This window comes from Diospyros lotus, chromosome 1, assembly GCF_014633365.1.
Source record: "Diospyros lotus cultivar Yz01 chromosome 1, ASM1463336v1, whole genome shotgun sequence".
In the NCBI taxonomy this organism is placed as follows: Eukaryota; Viridiplantae; Streptophyta; class Magnoliopsida; order Ericales; family Ebenaceae; genus Diospyros; species Diospyros lotus.
The window spans coordinates 50,126,326-50,153,554 of NC_068338.1; the positions used below are offsets into that span (position 1 = coordinate 50,126,326).

At 35.4% G+C, this 27,229-nt stretch overlaps 4 protein-coding genes across 14 annotated transcripts; all 4 read right to left on the reverse strand.

Moving 5' to 3' along the window:
- Window positions 1–2,395: 2,395 nt before the first annotated feature.
- On the reverse strand, window positions 2,396–7,007 carry LOC127789539 (probable isoaspartyl peptidase/L-asparaginase 3). 5 transcript variants are annotated; one of them, XM_052318438.1, is made up of 7 exons: window positions 6,809–7,007; window positions 6,300–6,471; window positions 4,851–4,915; window positions 4,367–4,759; window positions 4,215–4,273; window positions 3,072–3,176; window positions 2,396–2,889 (listed from the first exon to the last, which is right to left on the reverse strand). In XM_052318438.1, exons 1-7 carry the CDS (start codon window positions 6,875–6,877, stop codon window positions 2,670–2,672), a joined length of 1,083 nt encoding a protein of 360 aa, XP_052174398.1. In that variant the 5' UTR covers window positions 6,878–7,007; the 3' UTR covers window positions 2,396–2,669. The 5 variants fall into 5 exon arrangements, with proteins under 5 accessions (XP_052174398.1, XP_052174408.1, XP_052174421.1 ...); XM_052318448.1 differs by having other exon boundaries at window positions 6,300–6,474; window positions 6,809–6,957; XM_052318461.1 differs by having other exon boundaries at window positions 4,367–4,770; window positions 6,300–6,968.
- A 1,279-nt stretch (window positions 7,008–8,286) lies between these two features.
- Window positions 8,287–16,725, reverse strand: LOC127789490 (uncharacterized Rho GTPase-activating protein At5g61530). Of its 2 annotated transcripts, XM_052318375.1 has the most exons (11): window positions 16,564–16,725; window positions 15,654–15,720; window positions 15,438–15,570; window positions 15,059–15,321; window positions 14,587–14,649; window positions 14,383–14,401; window positions 13,051–13,149; window positions 12,885–12,962; window positions 12,557–12,801; window positions 11,407–11,566; window positions 8,287–8,783 (listed from the first exon to the last, which is right to left on the reverse strand). In XM_052318375.1, exons 3-11 carry the CDS (start codon window positions 15,496–15,498, stop codon window positions 8,638–8,640), a joined length of 1,134 nt encoding a protein of 377 aa, XP_052174335.1. In that variant the 5' UTR covers window positions 15,499–15,570; window positions 15,654–15,720; window positions 16,564–16,725; the 3' UTR covers window positions 8,287–8,637. The 2 variants fall into 2 exon arrangements, with proteins under 2 accessions (XP_052174335.1, XP_052174330.1); XM_052318370.1 differs by lacking the exon at window positions 15,654–15,720 and having other exon boundaries at window positions 16,564–16,724.
- A 1,638-nt stretch (window positions 16,726–18,363) lies between these two features.
- LOC127789353 (hexose carrier protein HEX6-like) lies at window positions 18,364–24,084 on the reverse strand. 5 transcript variants are annotated; one of them, XM_052318360.1, is made up of 5 exons: window positions 23,753–24,084; window positions 23,556–23,681; window positions 22,115–22,355; window positions 20,022–20,344; window positions 18,364–19,791 (listed from the first exon to the last, which is right to left on the reverse strand). In XM_052318360.1, exons 3-5 carry the CDS (start codon window positions 22,281–22,283, stop codon window positions 18,733–18,735), a joined length of 1,551 nt encoding a protein of 516 aa, XP_052174320.1. In that variant the 5' UTR covers window positions 22,284–22,355; window positions 23,556–23,681; window positions 23,753–24,084; the 3' UTR covers window positions 18,364–18,732. The 5 variants fall into 5 exon arrangements, with proteins under 5 accessions (XP_052174320.1, XP_052174318.1, XP_052174298.1 ...); XM_052318358.1 differs by having other exon boundaries at window positions 23,538–23,681; XM_052318338.1 differs by having other exon boundaries at window positions 23,470–23,681.
- A 279-nt stretch (window positions 24,085–24,363) lies between these two features.
- LOC127789396 (hexose carrier protein HEX6-like) lies at window positions 24,364–26,593 on the reverse strand. Of its 2 annotated transcripts, none has more exons than XM_052318362.1 (4): window positions 26,397–26,593; window positions 25,983–26,305; window positions 24,940–25,566; window positions 24,364–24,850 (listed from the first exon to the last, which is right to left on the reverse strand). In XM_052318362.1, exons 1-4 carry the CDS (start codon window positions 26,527–26,529, stop codon window positions 24,416–24,418), a joined length of 1,518 nt encoding a protein of 505 aa, XP_052174322.1. In that variant the 5' UTR covers window positions 26,530–26,593; the 3' UTR covers window positions 24,364–24,415. The 2 variants fall into 2 exon arrangements, with proteins under 2 accessions (XP_052174322.1, XP_052174323.1); XM_052318363.1 differs by having other exon boundaries at window positions 25,983–26,316; window positions 26,397–26,544.
- Between the last annotated feature and the right edge of the window lie 636 nt (window positions 26,594–27,229).

The following is a 27,229-nucleotide window of genomic DNA, read 5'->3' on the forward strand; positions in this document are numbered from 1 at the left end:
ATCTAAAAATACAGTGTATGTATACAACAACATACTTATAATAAATTACGAAATTATCTGCTCTCATCTAAAAATGTCAGCTTAAAACAAATTTGAAAAAGAAAAATGGTTTAAATAACACATGCCTTGACCTTTTGCTCTTGGATAGAGTCTTCATTATCGAAGATAGGTCATTTTGATAGATAATAGATTGCTGTCATCATCCTCTATTAAGTTCTTCTCTCTTGATATTGTTTTACTGCATATTTTAATTATAGTTAATGCATGATATTGTTTGAGAGTATAGAACATTTTACATGAATTTCATCCACACAGGTGACAGGACTATCATCATATTTTCAAATTCTCTCTCTGAAATTTGTGATTGTGGATGACCGATTTTAGGCAGGCCAATGCAGAGTTAATATTAGATTAATGTGCCTGTATGTTTAAAATATATATTGATGTGACGTTTATTAAAATAAATAAGATAAAATTCTATCAAAATAAAATTCTATCAATATATTTTAAAATTTTTATTAAATTATTTATTAAATTTTTTTAAATGCACTAGAGGATACAAGTGTCATTTTTTCTTTAATAGTGTTTGTTAACCAAAACATAGATAAAAAAAAAATAAGATATAGAAAATATTTCAGATTTTTATATTTTTTAATGTGTTTATTAAATTTATCTGAAAACTCTTGAAAAAAAAAGTCACTTGAGTTCTTATCTAAATTTTTCCAAATATGCTTATCTCTCCTTCCAAGATAAACATATATTGGTTCTTATAGATAAGAAAAAATGACGCTTGTGCCCGTCGGTGTATTCCAAAAAATTTAATAAACTTAATAAAAATATTGGGATGTTTCACAACCTTATCTTAACCATTATATATATATTGATCCATAAAGCATTTCAACCTTATCTTATACGCTTATCTTGAGGAAGGAGATAGGAGAGATAAACATATTCAGAAAAAACCCAAATAAGAAGTCATATGAGTTATTTTTTAAAAGTCGTCAGATAAATTTAACAAACACATTAGAAATGACAAAAGTTTATATTATTTTCTATATCTTATTTTTTTCGATATATATTTTGGTTAACAAACATTACCTGAATAGAATAAGGAGCTATTTTAATCGAGTTTTGATACCAAATCTTATAAGTATGTTAATTGCATATACTTCATTCTAAAATTAAATTTAGACACATTAAATTTATGGGCTAATAGTAGTAAAAATTCAAATCTTTTTGCGTTTTTGTAATCTAATTCAAATGTTTTTAATTTTGTCAATTGTATCCCAATTGACTTGATTAGGTACAATTTTATCCAACACTTAAAATCAATTTAAGAGGCGTGTGTTGTTGTTGAGATGTCACATCACATATTATTAAAAAATATTTGAGTGGCACATGTACACATGTAAAAAAATAAAAAATAAAATGCTAAAGATGGACGACGAGGGTGACAAATAAGGAGATCAAGGCGATAGAGATGATGATGGCGATGACGCTAGGTTGGAAGCGACGGCTAATCTGAAAGCTGGAGGCGATGATAGAGGCTCATTTGAAAGAAGGAGGAGGAAGCCCAACGATTGTTATTTTTGCCTTGTCGCGTGATAGTGATCATTTTCTTGTTTCTAATTTGGGCTTCCTCCTGTTCACAACCGCCTCATAGAAATCAATCGACGACCCTCTACTTTTGCCAATTGATGATGTCTTTTGTTGGCTGTCTCACCCTCGCCATCGATCACTTAAGCCGACCCCACTGACATTAATAATCGGTCATCAAGCTTCCAAATTTTATATTGACCTCCTTCCAAATCAACTTCCATCGTTGACTCCAGCTTTTAGATTGGCCACCGCCTTTGCCTCGATCTTCTTCTTTGTCGTCGTCTATCCCCTGCCATTGCGCATATATATATATATATAACATAATATTTTATTTTTTAATTTTGTACACATGTTCATGTAAGACCCACTCAAATATTTTTTAATGTCAGGTGACATGCCACGTTAGCAATGACACACACCTTACAAAATTGTACTTAATTATTTTAATTTCGAGTGTTGGATAAAATTGTACTTAATTGAGTCAATTGTGATACAATTGCTAAAATTAAAACATTTGGATTAAATTGTAAAAACACAAAAAATGTAAATATTTTTTGTGCTATTAGCCCTAAATTTATATCCCTCGTTCTAAAATTTATATAATCCTATCAGAATTTTATTACCCAAAACTTATGTCCCGTTAATGTTATGTTAGAATCTATAAATCTAGTTTTAACATAAATTATAAAAAAAAAAGAAAAGAAAATAGCAAGCAAAGCTATACAAACAAAAATATATTATTACACAACGGGGTTTTCATATTATTTATAATTGGGATTGCATTGAGTCCACAAACTTGATGATTTAACCTGAACTTGACTTAATGTCAACTGAATCCAAAACATTAGAATTAAATCTGAATTTGATTCAGAACGTTCTAGAATCTAGTATCTATTCGACCCGTAACGCCTAACTTGAATATAGATATAAAAATGTGAAACATAATGAGTTCTCCTTTGAGTTCCAAACTTGAAACAATTTCATTGTCCTCAAACTACATCACACACGGACTCATTTTAACACATGAAGAGAGTAGCTTCATACTTGCAACTCTGCAGGCAGCTGAAATTTCAAGGGGTCACAGTAAATATTTCAACATCCTCCATTTCTGGGCTTCTCACAGAGTACTGAAATGTCCAGCCATGGCAAGCACCAGCATGCTTGCCATATCTGTTTACTGCAAATATGGCTCCAACAAAGTCGGGATATTTTCTTGCAATTCGCAAAATGGCATCCTTGGCAGCAAGCCCAGGTTCCATACCGAGCCTCATGCTCTCAACAACCTGGTAACTGAAAGGACATCGTGGACATGAATCAGATGAATAAGGGGGCCACACAACAACAGCTTTGCTAGAACAAGGACATTTGAATCGCTAGGCAACATTGCAGTCTAAATTCAAAAGGTTCATCATCTTTGAACAGAGTTGGACTTTAACATTGAATTGCAAGAGCATACGAGGTCAACAAATTACCATGGAAGGAAGCGCATCATGATATCACCATCTCCAGTAGCACCACATGCTCCAACTTCATCATCTGCATAAGCTGAAGAGCCTGCAATTGGTCCATCGCCAACCCTAGTCCAGCAAAAGATTTCTTTCATCATATAAAAGAACATAAATGCCTATACGTCCAGGATGAATAATAGATGATTAAATTTAATACAGAACCATCTTCAGAAATATTCCTTTCACTATATTCCCTTAAGTAAAGATGTAGCCGTGTAAATTTGTTCATTCACTTGGATGATTTTTTTTTTTTTTTTTACAAGTATTCATTTACAAGGTTTGATTGCTCTACACACGCACACTAAAAAATACCAATAATAAACCAGAAAAAAAATGTAAGAAAAGAGTAGCAAAATGTCTTGAATAAAAAATTCTTTCAATATTTTACTTTGCCAAGGTTTGTATCTATGAAATGAAAAATAAAGATTAAAAGCAACTAGTTGCCATAGGCACATCAATTTGCAACCACAATACATGGATAACAACTAACAAGTACCAAAGTTTCTCTCTCTGAAACTGACACCTACCATATGCAATCTTATCACAGCTAAATTAGCTCATCATTCTTGTTCACGCCGCCCATCATTCTTGTTCACGCCTTATATCTATCTCTCTAACCATAAATGCCACAGTATTGAGTTACTTCTTGTTTTTTCCTTCCATCTATACATTTTTTTAGTTGCTTAGGTAGTTCTACCATGTTGCTATATCACTATACAACCTTACCTTACCTTATGATACCTTTTCAACCAAAACATCAATATAATGACCATTAAATGGACTTTTCTAAGTCCATTATATGAAGATCCTATCTCTTATTGGCACATTGACCTACCTGTTCCACACACCCCCCCCCCCCCCCAAAAAAAAAAAAAAAAAAAAACCAAAATAATAATAAACAAATAAGTAAATAACAACCTTAAAGGCCTAAATCATACACAGATTTGAGCCTCCCCCTCTCACCAAAGCAACTCCATCAGTTAGAACTCTTGTGTTGCATGATGACTATAGCAACCTAGTAACTACTCTAACCTTTGAGAATCAACAATGTAATTTCTTTGCAGAATTACTGCTAACTTCGAAATCTGATATTAGACTGCTAATTACCTGCCAGGGATCTTAAAAGTGGCTCCATTAGTTGATGTACCAACAGCAATATGTCCCATCTGAAAATAAGAAGAAATTTACTCTAATGGAAGGCTAAACTTCAAAGAGATTAGTAAATTTCAAATGAAGCCTGCCTGTGACCATAGACTTACTTTATCAATAACAGCCATGGATATGGTATCATGGTTGTGGCGGTCTACATGAGATGATCCCAATGTTACAGATTCTGCTACATTGTCCATCAAACAATTGTTCTGAGCTAGCTTCACATTTCCCTTTGGATGATAAGGACCACAGCCATCAGCTGGTAGAACATTTTTCCTAAAATTAGGCTGACACGCATTGGCTTTCCATATAATCCACTTTTCGAGTGATTCTGTTGAACTAAGATTTGTGGGTCCAGGAAGACCCATGGAAATTGCAAATGCAGAGGCCTGCTCTCCAACTAACATGGTATGTTTAGTATGTTGCATTACTAGCCTTGCAGCCATGATACCATCTTTAACATACCTCATGGCAGCAACAGCTCCAACCTCCATTGTAGCCTACACATGTCCTTAGCAGACCCAAGACAGATTGTCATTTTTAGACATTTTAGTAGCAAAGTTAATCAATTGAATATGATGTAGTTGTTACCCCATTCATGACCAGAGCATCAATTGTAGTTTCCCCGTTCTCATCTGGACTTCCACCAGGCCCAACTGTATGATGGTTACAAGTAATTGTCAATGGTAAGCACTACCAGTTCAGAAAAGTTTCTATTATGAACCTAGAAAACGGAAGTTATCTTACAAATAGCACTCCTGTAAGTAATGCAAGTTTCAGTAATATTTAGTCACCAGATAAAATCTTTTATGTCTTTCCGTGAATTAGTAGTTTTAACTTTTAAAGTCTTCCTAACAGAAACCAAAATTATGTCATCTGAATTGATATTCCAAACAGACAATAGATGGTCTGATTGTACTTCGAAAGTGCTATTCAAGTATTCCTTCCAGAAACATCCTACACATTTTACAGAAAGCAGCGCAGCATAAACTGCTAGAGGAAAATGTATCAATTTTTAATGAGTAAATTAGCTAAACAACTCCTATTGGATTATGTTAAATCTGATTAACAGTTGCCTGCCACGATTTGACAGCATTAACACAACATCATCATCATAACAAATGAGCCTAGTTAAGATGTTAAAGTTGAGTGCAAGTCAAAAATTGTCTTGAAAATCTCTAATATAACAACATATCAAGCCTTAATCCCACTAGGTGGAGTTGGTTGCATAAATTCTAGCTCAACAATCCTTAAAGCATTGATTTCTTTTTTATCAGATCTGTAAAAATGTCCATTCATATCCTCCTTAAAGCATTGATTTCTTTTTTTTTTTTATTTTTATCTATTCTTTTAAGGAAATTGGAAACTCATATCTCCAAATGAACCTGCCTGCCCATGTATTGTCAAGGAGTTCCATCAGTTATCCATCTTTAACATGATCTCTCAAGTTCTCAAAAGCTAGCTGTCAAAATGAAAAGCAGCCTTGCATAATGATGCAATATCTACCCCAATTTGTCACCATACTGCCAACCCAAAAGAAATACTTTCTAAATAATAAAAGAAACAGTATTTATGAAAAAATATTAAAAAGTAACGGCAGTTAACCATATGTCCAACAAAATTTTATCTTTTCTTAAAGGTTTATCTGAAATAAGCTCTGACAATTTGACTCTTTTACTCATAGAAGGAAGCTATTCTTCCTAGATTTCACCAATGCATGCATTATATATATATCCAAACCAACAAACAATAACAAGCTATTTTTTTTTTCCCTGGGTGCAAATGATCCTTGGTTGAACAAGAAGAAAATCAATTTATTCAATACTCTTGGATAAGAGAGAATGTCAGCGAACGAAGAAAATATGGGCTACCAATATTTCTTCACCATGGAATTAAAAACCATATTGTAAAAGCTCTATTTACGTAAAGAAAGCTAATATAAGCAATCCAACGAAACAAAAGGCAAAACAAAGAAGTGAAACAGAAGAGAATTACTCAAATGATATTAAGGCATATATACAAGTGGCATCCTGTTCCCACCTGTACCATCGCATCTCAGTTCCTCACACGCCGAGCAACCCTCCACAACCGCATCAATTGCAGTAGATCCAGCTTTCACAGACCTCCAAGCAGCTCTAACAGCCTCCAAGAAAGGCCAGGTGCTCACAACTAGAGGGAACTTCCCTGAATTCCCAAGCTCTTGTCCCAATGGCTACTTAAAACACACATAGATAGAGTGACGAAGAAACACGAGAAGCAGATAGATGATTAAAATACAGTAATTGGTACTAGAAAACTTCCAACTGGGAAAATCATATTCCCAGAAAACCAGAACAACCCAAAACATAAGGCGCTGGAGTCTGGCGACACTCCGATGATTTAGATATGTCTAATAGGGAATAGGAGCAGTTCCTCCAAAGATTTCAAGAGAATTGAAGAGTTCTCAGAGACCCATAAGCACGGAACAAAGTATGCACAAATCAATCAAAGTGAATAAACTGGCCGCAATTGAAGAACACCAGAGGGGTAGAGATGGTGAATGCTATTACCATGGACGCTAGTGTGAATAAGACGAGAGTTTTGACGAGAAGGCTTTTGGCGGCGACGGAAGTTCCCATTGTTAAGAATGGAAATGAAGAAACCGTTCGATTCCTCTGGCCTTCGGATCAGAGATGCGATGTAAAAGAGAATGATCATTGCTCAGTGTTCACCAACCCGTCCAAATTCCACGTTATTTTTACGAAGATTTCTTATCATTTAGGTTTTAGATTTACCCATGGCATTGTCCGCGTGTTGTTATTAATAATTATTATTATGCTTTAGAAGTATATTTATTTTATTTTATTTTATTTTTCATCATTACATTGTAATTTTTATTACTGTAATCATATATTTTAATTCTTATTATAATTTAGTTGCTAATAAAAACTATAATGATATTAATTTAAAAATAATTTATTATTATAAAATTAACATGAACCCACACGATCAAGTGATTTTAAACTTTATATTAATGTATACAATATTTTTTTGTTAACAAAATTTGATTTAAAATTAAGAGAGAGATTAAATTATAACAAAAATTAAAATTTAGTGACATTAGCAACAAAAATTAAAATATATTGACTAATTTATTACAAAATGTAAAGTTTAACAATTAACAATGTAAAGTTTGACACCCCCATTAATTAATTACTAATATACTCTCCTATTAAATTCTAATTTATAATCTATAATAATGCTTTAATAATGAAAGGATAATGGTAATTATAAATTAGAATTTAAGTGAGAGATATATTGATAATTGTAAATTAAAGTTTAAGTGAGAGATAGATTGATAATTAATTAATAAAATATCAACAAAGACGTGTAAGTAACATTTTTTTTCAATGTGAATCGGTTTTTTATATGATAAATTTCATTAATTTGTCCTCAAATCCTTTTGTGATAAATGAGAACACGTTTGCCAAAAAAAATAAATAAGTAAACTCCTCTTTCTCTATAATACAATGGAAAACTAGTAAGTTTCAACGCAAAGATACTGTCAAAACATACCACACGGAGCTATCTAACAAAGTATTCACTATTCATGCACATTTATTCCGAATGAATTGTTGCAATAGAAAAACCACCATATGTAAATAAATAAATTTATTAAAGAGTAATAAACAAATAAATTTAAACAGAAACCCCACAATACGCTGTTTCTTATTGGTTCACATGTTGAAGGTTGTAACAATAATAAAATTATTTTTGTACCAAGTCACAGATTCATTATGGAAGCAATCTTTGAACAAAATAAAGTAAAGATTAAGTACAAAAGCGATAAAATGAGAAATTTCTTGTCTTGAAAACCCCTTTTTTGTTTCACAAAAACCTGGTAATTTGTATATAACAAGAGAGTGGCAGGGGCATTTTGTTATCCATTAATTAATGGGGTTCGTATTAATTATTTCCTCTATATATGGCAAGCACAACCAGGTTTGAGGAAGAAATCCAAAAACACAATGTTGCAGAGCCCTTCTAGTAGGAAATTGCACAAACTCATCCCAGCTAATCAAATTCTATTCGGCAAACAAATGTTCCCAAGCAAACCATTCAGTAGATATTCATTACCCAAATTATTCACATGAAGAACTATTAAGAAGAGCCTAGTCAAAATGGAGGAAGAATATTACTTTTACAGGTCTAAATCAGCAATATTAACTCCAAAAATTTACACCCACACCCACAAAAAATCACCCGAATCTGGTGAAGAAATTTACATCCGTCACTGGGCAACGACGACCACCAGAAAATTTGGAGTCACACCTTGTGACATTATTAGCGTCCAACTCAATGATTCCCTTGCTAAATGACAGAAGAGGATACCTCAAACTCACCTCCAGACAGTCTCATTGGCATCTGTGAAAATTGCATTGTGATGTTCGATCAAGCATTGAACAACCTCGATTGCACCGAAGTCGACTGGCAAGCCATCATCCAAAGGAATGGGAGAGGATGCATCTGCATCTTCACCTTCTTCTACAGGCACAACATATCAGAGGATTAAATAAAATAAGAATCGTTAATTTCCAGAAATGTTCTTAGCTGAAAATGTGAATAAAAATATGTTCGCTGGGCATCTCCAAGACTGAGAAAATCAGAAGAATGAGTGAATAAAATTTAAGCCAAAAGAATGGCTACCGAAGCAGGGCGGAACCAAAAACAGTGTTTTTTTTTTTTTTTTGGGGGGGGGGGGGGGGGGGGGGGCTTCAACAAAATTTGGATAACAAAATAATTTTATAAATAATTATTTAAATTATATTAAATTTATTGTACTTAATTGTACTCTACACTCTTTCTCAGAAGCAAAATCATCTATGATTGAATCTATACTAAAGGTTTCTGCAATTTTCTTCCTAAAGAATAAGGGACAAGGAGAGTTCGGATTCTGGAAGGATGGCAAAGTCAGGAAGTTGAAACCTAATAGGTAGAATTTGTAATGAAGGTTAAAACGACATGAGAAAAAGATTTTGCAAATAATGACCATATGGGGCCCACATATTTCTTTGTCTCTCTTATAGTTTTGGTAACTTCGTCCCTCTCTCTCTCCATACTTCTACTCCTTCGAAAGAACAAAGGAGGCTCACGTACAATCTTTAACAAAACGGGGTTTATGTAGCACTTCTTCGCCGCCCCCCGCCGCGGGGGGGGGGGGGGGGGGGGGGGGGGTGGTGTTGAGATCATATACCAGATGCCGAAATGTAGTGTCACGACCTAAATAAATTAGAACGTTATTTTTTATTTAAGTTGTTATGCCTTTATTTAGTTATTATTTACAGTTATGTTTTAGGAGTAGTGGGAATTATTTAAAGTTAATTTACAGTTATGAAATAATGGTAGTTATAAAGTAATGGGTAGGTAGTGGAGGAATGGTAACTGTTTGGTATAATATGTGCCATAACCCACAGCCGAGTTTAGGCATGAATTGTTAAGAAGTTATTGAAGTCCCCCATTTCCCCCTATTGTTCTCTTTATTTCTCTCTACTTTTTGTCAAATTCTCCCTCATTTATGTTTGATTCTCCCTATTATTCTGTTTGATTTGCCTTACTATTCTTCCTATTTCTCCCTCAATTCCATTTCTATTTTCGTAGGGTCCTGACATTTGTTATTAGACCAGCAGTTTCTTGGCCTCAAATCTAGTTTTTTTGGAATTTATCCATGGCTGATGGCTACCAAAAAATCAAACATTTGTTATGAGATATATAACAAATGTTATCAGAGAGCAGGGTCTTGACATTTGTTATCAGAGCAGCAATTTATCCATGGCTGATGGTTACCAGCAGTTTCTAGTTTTTTTGAAGCTTCTATGGATAGATTTGAAATGAAATTGGACGAACTCATGATTATGATAGCCAAACGATATTAGGTTAGTCTTCCAGCATAATTATTTTCTAAGGAATATTCTGATTCTATTACTCAAAGAAAGGCCAAGGATGTTCAGAAAGTAGATCTAGAGGAACAACTCCTTAAAAATGAAGTTTTTGAAGAAGATGCTCAAGATGGCTGTCTCGGAAGTTTTGATCATGAGCTGATTGATTCAAACAATTAATCATCAAGATTGAAAGAAGTTAATGGAGAATACCTTGAGATTGAGAAAGAGACAAATAGTTCTGAAAACAAAACTCCTAAGAATATTGTTTCTTTGCCTTTGGCTCCAGAGAAGGCTTAGGAGTCCATAGCTTTGGTTAAATAAGGCATCAAGAAGGTTAAGACCATTCCAGCATGAGAATATATTACTGTTGTTCTGAATATTTTTTATCCTGAACAATATGACAATTTTGCTGCCATTTCAGATGTTATAGATCAGTTTCTGGTGATGGTTTTAGTTGAGGTAAGTAAAGGAGGTACTTCAATGGAGCCTGAAATACTTGTTAAACAAAGAGATGTTGCTTCCTCTTTCATCCATGAGATAAAGCCAAGAAGGAGAAAGAAAAGGAAGGGAAAAATAAGAGAGAAAGGAACAAGAGTTTGAGAAGGATGAACCAGATAGTGAAAACTAGGATTGGATGAAGAATATTGGTCAAGCTACTGAGATTTCTTGGGGATAAGAAATATTTCAAAGGGGGGGGGGGGGGGGGGAAATATCAAGACCTAAATGAATTAGGAAGTTATTTTTTATTTTAATTGTTATGTCTTTATTTAGTTATTATTTACAGTTATGTTTTAGGAGTAGTGGATATTATTTACAGTTATGGAGTAATGACAGTTATAGACTAATGGGTAGGTAGTGGAGGAGTGGTAACCGCTTGGTATAATTTGTTGGTTAGCTTTATATATAAAGCCATAATCCCCAGTGCCGAGTTTAGGCATGAATTGTTAAAAAGTTATTGAAGTCCCTCATTTCGCCCTATTGTTCTCTCTATTTCTCCTACTTTCTGTCAATTTCTCCCTCATTTTTGTCTGATCCTCCCTATTATTCTTCTTATTTCTCCCTCAGTTCCATTTCTATCTTCAAAGGAAACATTAATTAGGACTAGGTTCCTGACATGCAGTATTGCCTAGCAATTTTTTTATAGTGCAAAATTGCAAATTCCTACACAACTGTTTATTTAGACAGAGCATGCACTAGAAGGACAGAAAGAAAAACGGGGGATAACTAACCATCAAGCATGTCCCAAGAATTGAAGTTAGGTGCTGGGTCCATCTTCTTGGAAGCATTGTTCGCAGGCTGATTGCAAAACCGTCTAAAATATTCAGGTCTGCGTCCCTTCTGCCACATAATGATAGGGGCCATTTCCATGGCAAGGCTTCCAGCATCCATCTGTAAATAACACAAGCAATAAGGGCATCTATTCGCAATAATGTTATTATAATATTCTGTGCAATAATGGACAATAGCTACCCTCAATAAATGAATAAAATTGTCACAATAAAGACAATAGCTAACATCTTTGACTTCACCGTACCATGCTGAAGTGCAAGCCACCACCCATGATGAGAAATTATAAGTGTTTTCTTCAAATGGGGCAGCCTATGGAGAAAGCTCATCTTGACATTTCAAAATCAAATTTCAATCCAATGGGTGAGGCGATTTATATATGGTATTGAAGTCAAATTGTGGAAATATCATGTTATTGTAGTTAGTTATGTATTAACAAAATCTAAAAGTTTTTGTTCCTTTTCTTTTTAGAAGTTAAATGAGTAAATCCACCAGATGTCAGTTTCTTCCTTGTAAATTTTGATCAAAACACAGAGGATTTACCTCCAATATATAGGTAAGGCAAACTATCTAGGGAAAGCTAAGCCTTAGAAAGCATGCTATCAAATTAATTTCGCGATTTATATACTGCAATAAATGTTGGACCACATTAGTGTATTGTTTCTCCAACTAATGGTACAATGATAGTTTATGCATACACAAACAACTAGAATCATGTATTACTTCACATGCAACTACTAAGCTGATACATAACCTTCCAAAACAAGGAGGGTCATGTCCATGCTCTAAAAGTAAATAAAATTAAATTATGCCATGTTCAAAACACTCCCATTTCTAGTTATTTCCAGTCCTCAATTAAGTCTCAGGAAATCATCTCTCTTCATACCACATCAACCCGTATCAAAATTGCCCGCCCTTTATTTCTTTCAACCCATTCAAAGAATTAAATACTGCTTGTTAAAAGCACATCAGTTTGTCATCCCCCCCCACCCCACCCACCCCCCAAAAAGAAGAAGAATAAGAAAAACATAAGATATAGTCAAACATATATAATACATCCACATGTTGGAGGAGATAAGGAAAGTTGCCTGCCTTGTTAAGAAGTGATTTCTGGCTAACTCGGAGCAGTAGTGCAGTAACTAATTCTAGTGTCATGTAGTTAACAGTAGGAAGCTTCTTCAATATATTTCTCATCAGATATATGCTTGAACGAGCATCCCTGATTTCATTATATAACTCAAATGTGGTTAATGGCTCAGGAAGACTGGCAAGGTAACACTTAGTGAGAGCTGCAACATCTACGGGGTTTACACCCTCTGGTAATGATGCATTTGAATCTGTAAAATGTAGAATCACAGTTGATTAACAAGATCACACAGAAATATGAAAAATCAAACCCAAAGTCAAGCATTTTAATTACCTCGATTGTATAATGAAATCAATTGCTGGATTACCTTTTTGTCTCCTTCAGACTTGAACAACTCTGGTGTGTTTAATCCTAGACCCAAAGAACATATAAATGAATAGCATTGAAAGAAAATATCAAGATGGAATAATCTATATTTTAATCAGCCTTTTCCAAGTACCTGATAAAATGAGATGATCTGCACATGCGATAAGAATATGGGGAATAGGCCTGCTGGATTGTTGCCGCTGAGTTGTAACTTCAATTGGAACACCAAATACTGGCAATTGGAAGCACAAGTAATCACCAAAACAATATTTGCTGAATTACATAATGCGCAACATATGGTTTATATTCCACCAAATTTGGCATTGCTAGCCTCCAGTGTGCAAGTGCTACAGTACAATACCATTTAAATTCAGCATATCCCAATTATTTAGCTGATAAAGCAAGTGCAAATTATTTACTTCGCATTCTGTTCAGTATGAAATTGTAATGAAGAAAACCTAAACAGGTGTAGTTTGGCCAAAAAAGAAGCAAAAAGAGGCCGTTATTGAAGCAAAGTCAAGAGCTTATGAAAATTTATACCAATGACTGGATAAAAAAGTTAGGGAACGAATCAAGTGATAAAAAAACTTAGAACAAAATCACACACACATACAAGGCAAATTTACGTGGTTCGGCAAAGAATGCCTACGTCCACATTCACACTAGGTGTTTTTCACAATTTGAGAAGTTTACAATTACAAGAATTATGCACACACAAGAATTCAAGCGAGACCCCCATGCTAGCCCAGCATAGGTGTAATAAATCGAATTAGGCTCCACAACTTCAACCAAAAAAGATGGAGAAATATATATATATATATACACTAGCTAAAGCAAGAAAAGAAAAACAAGATATCTAAGCCAAGTGAAATCAGTGGCAAATCTAGGAGCCAGGCTAGTGGGGGCAGGACAAAGTTGTCCTCAATGAGCCAGTCCATTTAGTTTTAAAACAAAAAAATAAAAGGTAAAAAAAATTAATTACTAACATTACATACTAAATAGATACATCTTACAATTGTTCTCAATAAGATTCATGCTTCAAAAGCATTGTAAAATCAGCTCATTATTAATGCCATTAAATACGTCCCTTTCAATGAACATGTTATCAAGCAATCATTCACCAAACCATTTCATTGCATTTTTTGAAATTACAAGAACACCGATTATGATATACCCATTTTCTTTTCCTGTCCTTGAATCTTTTAAAATACTATATAAAAGTTCACTATTTTCCACATTTTCCAAAGAGAGACTAATATAATGACCAGAATTCTTGAAGAATGATGAAAGTTTACAACGTGTAAAATGTTAAGCGACATAGTTCTCTTTCAGTTTTTGTTACTTATTTGTTATTCTTCCTTTTCCGAATCAAAGCATTTGATAGTCACAGGCAGAAGAAGTTATGACTTGAAACCTTGATATTAACTAATATTACTATTATTTGTCAAAGTTAAAAGTAACTTACCATCAATGCTCGCAACTCCCTGTAAAATCAGAACAGAAGCATGAGAATTCCTTTTATTTTCTAATAAACAACAGCACAACAAGCCTTTTACCCCACACATGTGGTCGGCTTTCAGTTTTTTGATAAGCAAATGTATAAACCAAAAGGAAAGCACTTTTTAAGTTTGCAACTGCAAGAAACGGGTGAAAAGGAGAGAATGCATACCTTCTGCCATCTCTCAATATCAGTTAACAAAGTCTTACTTTTATGTGCAGTTTTCTTTGCTACCTGAACCAAAATTATCAACTTAAATATGTGGCTTACATCTTAAACAGCAAGCTAGTTTTGAATGCACATAACAACCAATGTGTACTGTTATGCATTTTACTTCATCAAATAGCAACATTAACTTCGTTACTGTACTTATTCACCTGTCCTTGATAAGCTCAACAAAGGTGATTTAAGAAATTAAGAATCTATGTTAAACTAACAGCAACCATTCTTATTCCTTTCTTTTTCTCACACTTCCACTTTTTCCTTCCATTTAGGCAAAGAGGAAAGCTTCCTAAAACCATAGTCGGAAGGAGTGTGCTCAAATTTATATATAGGGAGGTCATTCCCTTCTGTTTGCATCCTTCTGTTCAACTTTTGGTGGATATGTGCAGAAAGTACCAATCAACTTTTATAGCTTGGGTACCTCTTCAACTTTTGTCTTTCCAACTGCAACCTTTTCCTTTGTTCCTGAATAACCTCTCCTTAAAAACATGCTAGTAGTAGCAGCTGCAGAAATAAAACGCTCCTGCATGGCATGTCTGGTGGATGGCTGCTGAAGGAGAGACCACCGAGTTTTGACCACTGACCCGACTTTTCCTGCCACATCAGCAACATTCTCCTTTGCATCCTTTGCAAACTCCCCCACAAATGTTCCTGCAGATTGCCCAGCTTCTTTAAGCTTCACCCCTGATTAAATAAGTTACCAAACAGTTAAATAAATAAAAAGGTCAAGAAGAATACTTATCAATAGAAAAAGTTAAATAAGATACAACTTGTACAGGATACATCATATCATAGATCACCTGAGGATGAAAAAAAATCACTAGCCTTCTCTTGCCACTGAGGCGAATCTGCTGAAGGCATTGAACAGATACCCAAGATCACAAGTATCCACAAATTAGCCAAATAGAATTGTCGTTCAGTGGATGCTCAAACCTACATCAGAGATTGATAACCATTAGTTTTATTTGTCTTATCACTTGAAGAAATAATATCATCAGGTCAACAACTCAATTCACCATATCCTGTGGCTGCCAAAAGGCCTCCCTAGCTATGAGGCTCCTGCCTTGTGAGTTTCTCCACTGTCTGCTAAGACAAAAATCCTCCCTCTATTACTTCTTCTCTTTTTTATATAGGGAGTGGGGAGTATGCTTTGTATTGATTGTATTATTACTCAGGAATATAAGAGACTAACAAACTAATACAGCTGTTCCAGTTGGCTCGGTAAGATTATCATCCTTTTAGAAGGAAGTACTGGAAAGTCATTTTTTTTTCCAATCACCTGATACTAACCTATACTTGAAGCTGGGACTTTTTCATGTCAGAGGAAGAAATATAGATTATATACATAATTTTAGTGGATAAATTCAACCAAATGAGATCTTTTTGATAAAATCTACTCAACTTCTTCTCTGTCTAATTTTTTAACACTACAAAGAACAAATAATAAAAAATCATTATTTTCTTGTATCTCCTCGATCATTCTTCCCTCCACAAATACAAGTTCAACGAATGTCCTAAAGAGAGGATAAATAGCCAACACTTAGGAAAGCGGTCTATACCAATCAATCAAATATTTCCTCGGTTGACTCCTACCAAGAACAAATAATTCCCTGAGAACCAAAAATATACTCGTCTATACTTTCATTCTTCCCGTCAAAGACTAAACGCACTGAATCATAGAAAACAAGAATCAATCAATCGAACCACGTTTGCACTCCAACACAACAACTTAATTGAAATTCAAGATTCCCATTCCATGGTGAATCAAGCCAACTTTAAACAACTAATCCGAATTATTCCTTCACAGCCTCTTTGTTTATTTCCCTCGGAATCAAACGAAGCATCGAATACAACGAGAGAACAAGCAGCAGACAAGATCGGCGGAAAAATAAACCCTAATTCTCAGATAAGAGTGCGAGATTTCACCTTCACAAGTTACAAACGATCGAAGCCCCCGATAGACCGAATTCGAGTAGAGAGAAGGCAAAAAGATGGAGAGAGAGATTTTACATTCAGTTTCAGCGTTTTGTTCTTTGATAATCCCATGAGAGAGAGAGAGAGAGAGAGAGAGCTGAAAAAGAAAAGGGAAGACCGGTCAAATGAGAATTTTCGATGGAACCAACGGAGCAGCAGAGTCATGCCACGTGGATACTTAGAGGGGATCGGGCGGACAGGCTTGCATGGGCCCCAGTTCTGGAATCTTCCAACTGACATAACGGTCCTCAGCGAGCCCTTACGGTGAAGAGAGAGACATCCAGGGTTTAAATTCAAATTCCAAAAATTTAGATTCAATTTGGATAAATGTATAAATTCGATTTTATACGAGCTGAAAACATATCCATGCTCCTGAAGTTCTCCTGTTTAATCATTTTTGCCCTTGAACTTGATTTTGGAATTAGATTCAATTTCTCAAATTTTAATTTAAAATTTATTATATTCTTTAAATCTCAAACTTGGCATGATAAGCATCTAAGTTAGACAAAATTTTATATTAATATAATATATATATTAATAAATTATACATAATTATTTTATCATACATAATTTCTCTATCACCATCATCTGTCGTCGCCTCCATCATCGCCATCCCATCCCATCACTATATATATATATATTTAACAATTATTTTTATATTTAACATATATATTGCATTAATATAAAATTTTATCTAAACACATACGTATATGTCACATGAATTTTGGAATTTGAGAAGTATAATAGGCCTCAAATTGAAATTTAAGGGACACAATACATCTCACTCCAAGTTCAGGGACACAAATAATTAAACGAGAGAAGTTCGGAAGTATAAATGTTATTTTAGTCATTTTATACGTATACGTTAAAGCAGATATGATTTATAATTCAGTTTTAAAATTATTTTTGAATTTATAATAGAATTTTTTATTTAAATAAAAATTCATTATTGATCTCGAAATTTTATATAAAATTATTGTAGACTTGTCACGTTCTAAAATTTATGTAAAATATCTTTACTATTTTAAAATTGGACCAAATTATTTTAAAAATTATTAGATAGCGAAAGATGATAATACAACAAAAAAGTAATGGCATCAACAAAATTTTTGATAGATGATGCATGACCAGCATGAGCAAACGTGTACTTCTTCATAGAAATCTTAATTTGTCCATTATTTAACTCTGAGACTGTCCAAAATCATGCGCATTTTGAATAGTGAATTAAGCCCTGTCTATGATTTCACAAACTTCCCTTTGCATGAGCTGAAAAGAATTAATTGAGTGCAATAACTTTATATTTGTTACCAATTTATACCCTATTATTCAAGTGGTATTGCTTTGTTTTTGAGAGTCAGATTGTCAACATGCCATTATCCAGATATCTTGCCAAAGAGTTGCATGGTGTCTGTAACTGCATATCTTCTGCATTGTGATCTTTGAGACACACACACACACACACAAGGATTCTTGAAATATAATCATCTTCTACCTTCAAGTTCAAGAATAAGCCCCCCCCCTCCCCCCCCCCCAAAAAAAAAAAAAAGTTTTTGGCTGTAAGGACAAACCTTATATTCCTTTTGGTGTTCTTTTCCTATTCCATTCCTTTGGGCAAATCAAAATTGTCTTCTGTGACCCCCAAATCCCGTCTTCTTTCTTTCTTTCTTTCTTTCTTCTTCTTCTAGTTCTCTTTCACCCACAAAAGGGAAGATAAAAGAAATAAAATAAAACAAAAAATGTGGAGCATGCGTATGCAAGATTCAAACAGGGCAACTTTATATATGAACACCATTAATTGCTTCAATTTTCTCTATTGGAAATTAAAGCACAAACATAAGTTACATCAGCAATGATAACCCTGTCATCCACATAATCCGTTGCCTTGCCTTTCCTAACATCAAGCGCTAGTGGGCAACCCAAATGATTGAACTGTTTGCAACACACCTAATATCTGGGACAGGAACTGTTTGCAACACACCTATTGCTTCATTGCTGGATTTCTTGTAGCCTGATAGGTTAAAGCGATGAAGATAAATCAGGAGAGGCGGTTGAAGTGATATGCCGCACCTAAAGAAAAAATACTGGATTGATAAATTTGGGCATTTTCGTGATCCTTCTGGTCTAATTCAAGTCAAGTTCTTTTCCTACAATTCTCTTCCAAAACCAGTGTTCCTTCCAAATTCTATCCACCTGTTCAATTGGCACCTTCTTGGTCTCTGGAAAAAATAGGTAAATAAATACGGTCATCAGCAGCAGCCATCCCCCAAAGAAGAAGAAAATACCAGACTTCAAATGGCATAGCACGGCTAGAAAAGTCTGAGCAATGACGATAGTGCCAAGAAAGTTCACGGCTACAGTAATGCTTTGCCCAGCAGATCGAATCTCCAAGGGGAAAATTTCACTTGCAACTAATCTTGTCAAGGGACCCCAAGATAAACCATACCCAGAATCATATATGCAGACGAAAACCAAAAGAAGAAAAGCATACCCTTTGCTGACTCCCCCATAATCCCCTAGCTGAGTTGCCATTATGCTTCCGACAACTATCTGTGAAATTAACATTTGTATGCCCCCAATGAGAAAAAGAACTCTTCTCCCAACCTTGTCAACCATCGACATTGATATGAAAGTTGCCACCGTATTTACAACCCTAATCAAAACGGTAGACAAGAGTGATGCACTTTCACCCAGACCAGCAGTTCGGAAAAGTATTGGACCATAGAATGCAATGACATTGATTCCTGTCAATTGTTGAAACAATGGGATGGCTACTGCCATGATAAGTTGGGGCCTATATTTCTTCCTCGTGATATTCTTAAATGGGTGGGTGACGGTTTTTGATATGGCACTTGCGTTTATGAGATCATCAAATTCTACTTCAACATCTTTAGTGCCACGGATTTTCTGCAAAATCAACTTGGCATTTTGATGATGATCTGTCCGTTGAATTAGGCTGTTGGGTGTTTCGTGAAGGAAGAGAGCTCCCACGGTTAGAATTGTTGCTGGTACTGCTGCCAAGGATAGGGAGATTCTCCATCCCCAATCAGTTTTGATTTTTTCTGTGCCATAATTAATAAGGTTTGCTGATAGAGCACCCATATGAACGTTGATGTGAAAGCCCATGGTGATTGCTCCTCTATATCGAGCTGGAGCCATCTCTGAGAGATATAACGGGACCGCCTGCAGAACAAGCAGATTATTAAGTAAAAGTTAAATCACATTTTTTTTTTTCTCTTTCTGTTTTGGCCCATTAGCCTAAATGAAGATATGATAAAAGACAGTAATACATGGAAGTCTAGAATTCATGTAGCCGACCCTACATAATGGGATAAAGGCTGGATAGGTTGTTGTTGTTGTTTTGGCCCATTAATCAGCTCTAGCAAAAAAGGGGAAAAATGAAGCACACACACCTGGTCTGCAAAACCAATGCCAACTCCAAGCAGGACACGGCCTGACATTAGCATGTACAAATTAGAAGCTGCACCAGAGAGGACTGCACCGGCAAAATATGCAGCTCCTCCAACAATAATAGATGGCCTTCGCCCATAGGTCCTTGTTACTGAAGAGGCAAAGAGGGAAGCAATAAAGCTGGAAGCATAGAGCAAGGATGTGAATAAGGTCAGCAATTGGCTGTTAAATTTGCAGTAGTTGCTGACGTTGGAGTCCTCTCTCATCTTGGAATGCACATTTGGGAAGAACTTCTCCAGAAATGCATTCATGGAGGACACTCCACCTTTCCATTCATTAGCACATTTTAGTAAAATTGTTACTATCTTTTCCTCAAAATATTCAAAATATAATCAATTCTATACAAAATAATAATAATTGTGACGAAAAAAGAACTTAGCAAAATAAAATGAAAAAAGAACTTAGCAAAAAATGTAGTCTCAACCTTAATTTTTGGCTTGAAGCCATGTTCCCGGTCTATCTTTTAAAAAAATAAAAGATAATGACTACAAGGACAAGTCTAGTAAGACAGATCACCAGAAAATGGAATGTTAATAATAAAACATACAAGAGAAGTTTCCTTTTTCTGAATGCAACACAAACTTCTCTGATGAACTCCACACCCCACTGCCCCCCCCCCCCCCCCCCCCCCCCCCCCCCCTCAAAAAAAAAAAATAATAATAATTACAGTTCCAATATTAGAATGGTACTATTTTATGTAAAACAGGAAAATAGAACTACATTTCCAATGCAGTTCTTCAAATGAATTATATCTAATCTTTCTATATATACATTTATATATCAGTAGTTCATAAAGTTGACATTGCAAGAAGTTAAAAGAAATATACAGTTATAATATAACTGGAACCTTTTCCATGTCATTTTCCTCTATCCATTCATTCTTCTTTTTTTTTTTTTTTTTGTATTTCCTTACTTTTATTATTTAGTTATCTGTCAAATTCATGGAGCAAGTATAAAAGGTGTTCCTAGTGCACGAAGCTCCCCACTTTGCAGGAGTTGGGGAAGGGTTGTTCTTGTATGCAGCCTTCGCTTCTGTTTTTGCAAAGAGGTTGTTTTGAACACTCAATCCCAAGACAAGGAATAACCTCGCTATTGCTACCAAGGCTGTTTCCACTTCATGGAGCAAAGAGCAAGTATCATAAGAGAAATTCTGTAAAGAAATATCTTTCATGTGAAATATCAGCTAGTATCCAGTCTTTGCTTTGGTAGAGGAAGATTTTGCTAGTCAGTATCTGCCATATCAACAGAAGCTGGTGACTTCCAGGAAACACTCTTGTATATGCAGCTGTGTGAGACTGCCATAGTTACTTTATCTCCCTCCCTCCCTCCCTCTCTAGAAGTGCATAAACGGTTCTCTGCAGGCCCATGCCCATGCAGATATTGGAATAATTGTCTATAACACATAATTTGAGGCAGCTTGTGCCGTCAGGGGTTCCAGAACCCAGTATGGACACATAAGAGGGGAAATATAACTGCATGATGTGCAAATTATTTTGCCTATGGTATGTAACTTGTATGAATTCTAGGATGGTGGGAATAAGAGAGTTTGTCAAAATATGAAGAAGAGATGAGAAAAACATGGGGATAGAGGAAGCGGGTGAGGCTTGGGGAATAGTTTATTGGTGTTTTAGAATTTAAATTGTCAAGATCTTTAAATTCATGAACTAGAAAGGTCTGAATGATTGATCTTTCTCACCTTTGGATTATGGTGTCTTTTATGCAAACTCAATTTTTATGCCGGCCAGGTGGTGGTGTCAAATTTGACAAATTTCAGGCTGCAGTAATTATTACATTTAGAAAACACAACCATGTTGTAGAATGCAATAAATAAATTACAATTTAATGTTGGTGTCCCTTAATCAAGAAGAATCGTTCAAGATCTTGAAAATCATTTACCAATACAAGTTCACTTAATACTTTGTAGACCTTTTAACATTCACAAACTCTGTATTTGTTACCTAATACTGTATAATAGGTGGATTGCGATCTGTACACAGAGAAGAAAAAGCCAAATGAAGGGTAGTACTAGAATTACCTGAAATTCCAATCTCATAGCCAAATATAGCTCCTCCCGTGGCAGCCACCATACAGGATAGAATTACAAATGATGTCAACCTGCCCTTGTATTTGCCAGTTTCTCTTGTCATTCCTGATTCCTCGGCCATGACTTTGACCAAGCTTGCATGCAAAGTAGAGTCGTGCATAGAGAAGAGAGAAATGGAGTTTTCGCAGAAGTCAAATACAAGGGAGAGCACCGCAACTTGAATGGCAACAATCTGAAATTTTAAAGCACTATCAACATATCCACAATTATTGGAGACACTAGCTTTTAACAACCATTTCATAAATAGTGCTTTTAAAGGACCTTTAAAATGCATTCAAAGCCTTATGCCATCTTTATGAGTATTAGTACTTCAATGTATTTAGAATTCAAAACCCCTGTTCAGCCATAGAAATAACTTGAGTTTACTCATATTAAATTACACAAATCATTATTGCAAAACATCATCACAAAACGAGTAGTTTCCTTGATATGTTTGCCAAACTAAACGTTTATTCAACAATTGTCATTGCAAACCATGGGTTTATTTATTTATTTATTTTGTGATAAGTTACAAACCAAGGAGCTATTGTTTTAGCCATATAAGTTCTTATTTCAAGTTTCAATGGACTAATAAATAAATTTAGAGCTCATTATTTTCGGAGTAGCAATTAGATTAGGATAATTATTTTCACATTTCTTATTATTTTTATGTTTGAATTTTTTATGGTAGTGAATTGAGAATTTTTCTTACTTTATAGACAAATAAGATGAAATTTCAAACTTAAGTTTTAAGATTAATTTGAAAAATAATTGTTGAAATATATTGGAATAGAAGCAACAAATTGTTTGACTTTCTTTCCTTCCTGTCTAAGCTGGACTTTGGCCATTACCCCAGATTTAGAAGCAGAAGGTTACTTCTATTTTTTTTTTTCCTTGTGTAGGTACTGCGTTTTGTTAGCCTAGTGCAAATTTCTTGTTTTGTTCATCTTTTGTGGTACATCAAAGAGTTTGCCTAGCCCAGGGGGAGTTTGCCAAAGCATAGGCACAGCACCCCTTACTACAACTGGTCAAAGACTCAAAGGCCAAACCTCATTTAGCAGAAAAAGTTTAGGCACAAAGAAATGAACTATTTAAAACTGTGAAGTACTGTCACCTATTTCTAAAACAATTCCAACTCAATTATTTTGTTCTCTCCCTTAATCGTAATAATTTCAAATAAAGAAAGTTAAGCAGCACAGATAACCTAGAGCTAAGATAAAGCAAAATCACAGTGTTTATAATCGATAAGCATAGTTACCAAGCAGGTGGTCACGTGTATTCAAATTTTTTATTAATTCACAACGTACCCAATAACAGAATCTAATAGTCCTCCACTAGGGAAATCATTTTCTTAACAAAACAATAATCCCCCTACATTTTCCGTCCATTTCACCTTCTCTTCTCTTCTCTGTCCCACTGTCCCACAACAATCCCAATCTTCACGACAAAAAGACTCAACTCCAATCCCTAACTCTTGAACGCGTCTAGACCCGATCAATCCCCTCCATCTCCGTCAAACCTTGGAAACACAAAAATCTTGCTCGGAATTGGAAAAAGAGAACAAGGAAGAGTTAGAGAAGAGGAACAAACCTTACGGCGTCGACGTAGATACAAAAGATGCTGCTTTCATCATCCTCTGCAACTGCAATCGTAAGCTTTGGAGGAATCGATGTAGAATTGGATGAAGAAGAAGAATGAGGGATGGATATATATATATGTCATATATAGTAGGATTGACGGCCAATGAGAGAGATTTACGTGAAAGAGCGTCGAATCGACAGATAAGAGTCCAAGGCGAACTTAGACTGGAAGTTGTGGTAGGTACATCGTTGAACGGAAGGCGAAACAGAAAATGAGGGAAAATTAAAAATTCAACTCGGGGTGGGAAGAAAGAAATCTAATTTTGGTTAATTTATGAGTAATGAGTTGGAGTATTTAATTTTTTAATATTTTTTTTATTAATTTTATAATGAATATTATTTAAAAATAAATTAAAGTAATTATTTTCGAGAAGAAAATAGACAATTCACTCTTGTCAACTCTAATTAATTTATATATATATATATATTTGACAATAAATTAAAATTTAGTAATTTTTTTATATTTTATTACTAAATTTAGTGATTATTTATGTTATTTAGGCGATGATATGTTATGTGATTATTTGGGGTGGTTATGTTTGTTTGTTTATCAAACAAACATTAGACTAAAAATCACTCTTTCATTTCATTAGCAACACACAACATTAGACTATCACTTGTCTTCAATCTCTTCCCCAACAAATCTCCTCCAAAACCAGTGTTGCCTCCACACACTACCCATCTGTTCAATCGGCACATTCTTAGTCTCCGGCAGAAACAAGTAGACAAATCCGGTCATCGCGGCCGCCCAGCCCGCAAAGAAGAAGAAAATCCCAGCTTTGAAGCGGCAGAGCATGGCCAGAAAGGTCTGAGCAACAATGAAAGTGAAGAGAAAGTTTACGGCCACATTGATACTCTGCCCTGCCGATCGAATCTCCAACGGGAAAATCTCACTGGGAATTAGCCATCCCAACGGCCCCCATGACCACCCAAATCCAGCAACATAGATGCAGATGAAGATTAGTACCACAAAAGCAGAGTCTTTGCTTATCCCACCGTGTTCACCTAGCTCAGCCGCCATCATGCTTCCGACAACTATCTGTGATACCTGTCAGAGAAATAACTCGATTAAATCTCCCAAGTGTAATCTAAAGCTAATAAACACACTGGATGAGCATGTAATATCACTAACAATACCAGCATTTGAATTCCCCCAAGAATAAGCAGAACTCTTCTGCCAAGTTTATCTACTATCAGCATAGATATGAAGGTTGAGCTGGTGCCCACAACCCCGGTTACAATCGCTGCTGATAGGAGCGATGCACTTTCACTCAGGCCTATTGTCCGAAAAAGGACTGGAGCATAGAAGGAGATGACGTTGATTCCTGTGACTTGCTGAAAGAATGGTATCGCCATTGCCATGACTAGCTGAGGTCGGTATTGCCTCTCTATGATTTTCTTGAATGGGTGCTTGATGGTTTTAGATATCTCGCTTGCTTTTATGAGATCATCTAATTCAGCTTGGACTTCTGCGGTGCCTCTGATTCGCTGCAGCATCAGATTTGCCTTTTGGTGATCACTGCTGTTCTGAATTAGGCTGTTGGGTGTTTCTGGGAGGAAGAGGGATCCCAGAGTTAGGATTGAAGCCGGGAAAGCTGCCATGGCGAGGGAGATTCTCCAGCCCCAGCCGGCCTTGATCTTTTCGGTGGCATAGTTGATGAGGTTTGCTGATAGAACGCCAATGCCAACGCTCAACTGGAAGCCATTGTTGATTGCTCCCCTGTGCTTTGGTGGGGCCATTTCTGACAGATATAATGGAGCTGACTGCACAAAAAACAGTCGCCGCACGTTCATAGAATTTAGACTTCCAAAAGAAAAGCGTCTAAATGAGTCCTGGAAATGGTGGGGTTAAACGACACCAATTCGTCTCAAACCAAGTTTAAAGATAAAATGATCAGTTTATTTGACATGCATGTGCATGTCTTGAAATTTGTCACTCTGACATGGCCTGCTGAACAATCCCCATTGCCGAAACATTCAAGTAGCCATGATTTCAGCTAAATTCCACCACCCAGAGCTTTGAAATAGCCCTTTATTGTTAATATGTTGGCCACATTCTTTTTCTGCACTTGGAATAAAATGAAACCTACTGTTGAAGACACGTAATCCTTCTTACCAGCACTGTATCAAGTGACAATTAATTAAATCTTGAATAGAAAGAGGGAAAGAATAGTAAACACCTGGTTTGCGAAGCCAATCCCAATGCCAAGCAAGACGCGGCCAAATATCAGCATGTATACATTCAAAGCTACACCACCCAGGGCTGCACCGGCAAGGAAAGCAGCTCCGCCAGCAAGTATTGATGGCTTGCGGCCAAAGGCTTTGGTGACTGGCGACGCGAAGAACGAAGCAATTAGGCCAGCCACGTAGAGGGAGGATGTGAATGAGGTCAACAATTGGCTGTCAAATTTGCAGTAGTTGCTTGTCTTGGCGTCCTCTTTCATCTTGGCATACACCTCCGGGAAGAATTTTTCCAGGAATGGCTCCATGGAGGTTACTCCACCTTCAAATTTACTTGCATTTTGTAGTGAAGTTGTTTCATCATTTTCATCTAGCGATTCAAGTAAAAAGAAGAAAGGACAAAGAAATGAAACCTGAAATTCCAATATCGTAGCCGAAGATGACCCCTCCAGTGGCCGCCACCAGGCAAGATAACACAAGAAGTGAGGTGATCCTGCCGCTGTAATTCCCCCCACCTTCACTCTTCGCTGCCAGTCCCATTGCCATGGCTTCCACCAGAACTCTTTCTCCCTCTCACTCGCAGGCGCAGTAGAGAGAATGGATAAGGGAAGACTTGGAAGCTATTCAAATTTGGCTGCTAGAGATTAGGATGGCTGGGATGACTAATTGGACTGGACGGCTTGTAGCATTATGGCGTCATTGTCAACAAACTGCAGCTCAACAGTTGACTAATCATAGTAATACAATCCAAACAGAATATATCTTCAAGTGAAAGGATAAGTGTGGCTAGAAATTTGAGAAATGTAGAGATAGAAGGAGGTTGAATTGTAAATGATCACTAGATTTTGTAAAAATGTCATTCAACTTTAATTTGCAATTAAAAAGTTATTAAAGTTTAATTTAGTATATAATTTTATAAATATCATCAATTATCGTTAAAAGAGTCTAAAATAATGTTAGCGTGACTAATAATATGGACAGTTAAATAACATAAATAATCAATGAATTTTTGACAAAAATATAAAAAGATTATTGAATTTTATAATAAAGTATAAAAATATCACTGAATTTTATAGTAAAATACAAAAATGTCAGCATTTTGTTAGTCTCCTTTAATAACAATTAACGATAATTATAGAATTATATACTAAATTAAAATTTAATAATCTTTTACTTATAAATTGAAGTTTAATAATATTTTTATAACTTAATACAAAGTTCAATGACCATTTATAGAAAGAATATC

Excerpts from the sequence above, each read along its gene's own strand:
- LOC127789539 (XM_052318438.1), bottom strand. The coding sequence starts at position 6,877 with ATGGGAACTTCCGTCGCCGCCAAAAGCCTTCTCGTCAAAACTCTCGTC. Across the intron at positions 6,472-6,808 it reads TATTCACACTAGCGTCCATG|CCATTGGGACAAGAGCTTGG; the intron begins GTAATAGCATTC and ends TGTTTTAAGTAG. Across the intron at positions 2,890-3,071 it reads ATGATGCGCTTCCTTCCATG|TTACCAGGTTGTTGAGAGCA; the intron begins GTAATTTGTTGA and ends ATGTCCTTTCAG.
- LOC127789490 (XM_052318375.1), bottom strand. The coding sequence starts at position 15,498 with ATGCCTTCAGCAGATTCGCCTCAGTGGCAAGAGAAGGCTAGTGATTTT. Across the intron at positions 12,963-13,050 it reads AGATCATCTCATTTTATCAG|GATTAAACACACCAGAGTTG; the intron begins GTACTTGGAAAA and ends CTTTGGGTCTAG. Across the intron at positions 11,567-12,556 it reads AGAAATCACTTCTTAACAAG|ATGGATGCTGGAAGCCTTGC; the intron begins GCAGGCAACTTT and ends TGTTATTTACAG.
- LOC127789353 (XM_052318349.1), bottom strand. The coding sequence starts at position 22,283 with ATGCACGACTCTACTTTGCATGCAAGCTTGGTCAAAGTCATGGCCGAG. Across the intron at positions 20,345-22,114 it reads CTATGAGATTGGAATTTCAG|GTGGAGTGTCCTCCATGAAT; the intron begins GTAATTCTAGTA and ends ATGAATGGAAAG. Across the intron at positions 19,792-20,021 it reads GCATTGGTTTTGCAGACCAG|GCGGTCCCGTTATATCTCTC; the intron begins GTGTGTGTGCTT and ends CTTGTTCTGCAG.
- LOC127789396 (XM_052318362.1), bottom strand. The coding sequence starts at position 26,529 with ATGGCAATGGGACTGGCAGCGAAGAGTGAAGGTGGGGGGAATTACAGC. Across the intron at positions 26,306-26,396 it reads CTACGATATTGGAATTTCAG|GTGGAGTAACCTCCATGGAG; the intron begins GTTTCATTTCTT and ends GTAAATTTGAAG. Across the intron at positions 24,851-24,939 it reads TTGGGGGAATTCAAATGCTG|GTATCACAGATAGTTGTCGG; the intron begins GTATTGTTAGTG and ends TTTCTCTGACAG.